This window comes from Phytophthora infestans, genomic scaffold (assembly GCF_000142945.1).
Source record: "Phytophthora infestans T30-4 supercont1.34 genomic scaffold, whole genome shotgun sequence".
Taxonomy (NCBI): domain Eukaryota; phylum Oomycota; class Peronosporomycetes; order Peronosporales; family Peronosporaceae; genus Phytophthora; species Phytophthora infestans.
Window position 1 is genome coordinate 888,263 of NW_003303725.1, and position 1,484 is coordinate 889,746.

Genomic DNA, 1,484 nt, shown 5'->3' on the forward strand with positions numbered 1-1,484 from the left:
AATATCCATGCCCATACTATGGTCATGTTCGCCCTTCGGCGGAATTATTTTCACCAGCAATCTCATTTTGCAGAACTTTGTAGTGGCAGACATCAGCAATGGTGTCAACAACGTGTATTTCTATGACGAACGAGCGCAAGGAAAAGATGCTAATGCGCTATGTAGCTTACGCTTGAACTACCATCTTTCAATTATATCACGAGCTAAGCACAACGAGGTAGCACCTCCTGAAGTGAGCTTCAGTATATTGGACAATTGTGTGGGGCAGAACAAATCGAAAGCAGTTTTAATGTTTTTTTCATTTCTTTCGGTGATATTTCCCTACAAGTTTGTTATTTACTACCTGGACACTCTCACAATATTGCGGACCGCGTTATTGCTTGGTGTCGACGGGCAACTCGAGGATTGAACTTATATACACCAAAAGAATTGATTAAAGAGGTGAACAAGGTGAAAAGTGTACAGGGTGTGTTTTTAGATCACACTGATGCCAATCGATCATTCTATGTGGGCTAAAACGAGTTGTTGAGCAAATACTTTATCCCACCGCCTGGGGTTTACACCTCAAACTACCTTTTTGAGATTGATTGTGGAGTTTGTACTGCTCGTAGTACAGCAGGAACGTCGGATGAAAACTCTATTTCTTTCTCGATGGTTGCCCCTGGAAACATTGAAGCTGTTCGAAAAGCTGTTCTGGCGGATCTATTCGGCCCCACGGTCAAGACAATTTTTGAAGCGTCTCTTTCATCCATGCGACTCCTTCGCCACCCTGTCAAGTTGCTATCAGCGAGCAAGTTAAAATCACTATCAGCTAAATACTTCTCTCAGCCATTGCACTATTATCCAAACGTACCAGAGTCATTACAGAATGTCAAGGCCACGTCCAGTGACACCAACAGTAGCAACAAGAAGAAGAAGTTGAATAAGAAGACAAGCACTTCCGTAAAGCCACGCAGTAACCAACCTTCCATCTTGCAGTTCTTCAAGTCACACACACAACAGAAAGAATAGGTACTTCAAGTTCAGTCATACTAATTTCAAATCAACTAAAATTGATAGCCGGTTTCAGATGGGGATACCGGGGTCCCGGTGGGACCCCGGGGTCCCGCCAAACGTTTCATTTGTGTTCCGCATAATAAATATATGTATAATACTTTTTCACTTAACACTATGTATTATAGCGTACAGTACTGCTATTAATTAAAGGGACACTTGATTTTTCAAACTATACTCACAATACGAGGAGCTAGATTGTGCCGCTCGGTCAAAGAACCACTTGCCTACTGCATAAAAACTAACGGCAACCATCTTTTAAAAAATGTACGTATTGCAAAATCTAAAGTGAAATTGTTATTTCAGGGGGTGATTTTATCTTTAGGGACACCGGGATACTTAAACGACTATTCGTTTTGCTTGGCTGAAATTTTGCATAAAGCTACAAACTTTACATTCCTCCCTCCCGGAATCCACGAGGGCCGTCCTGT

The 1,484-nt window shown here is 41.9% G+C and overlaps 1 protein-coding gene across 1 annotated transcript; it reads left to right on the forward strand.

Moving 5' to 3' along the window:
- Positions 1-7: 7 nt before the first annotated feature.
- PITG_14428 (uncharacterized protein) lies at positions 8-409 on the forward strand (the record flags this gene model as incomplete). Its single annotated transcript, XM_002898846.1, has 2 exons — positions 8-331; positions 404-409. The coding sequence occupies 2 exons, from the start codon at positions 8-10 to the stop codon at positions 407-409; spliced, it is 330 nt and encodes a 109-aa protein (XP_002898892.1).
- Between the last annotated feature and the right edge of the window lie 1,075 nt (positions 410-1,484).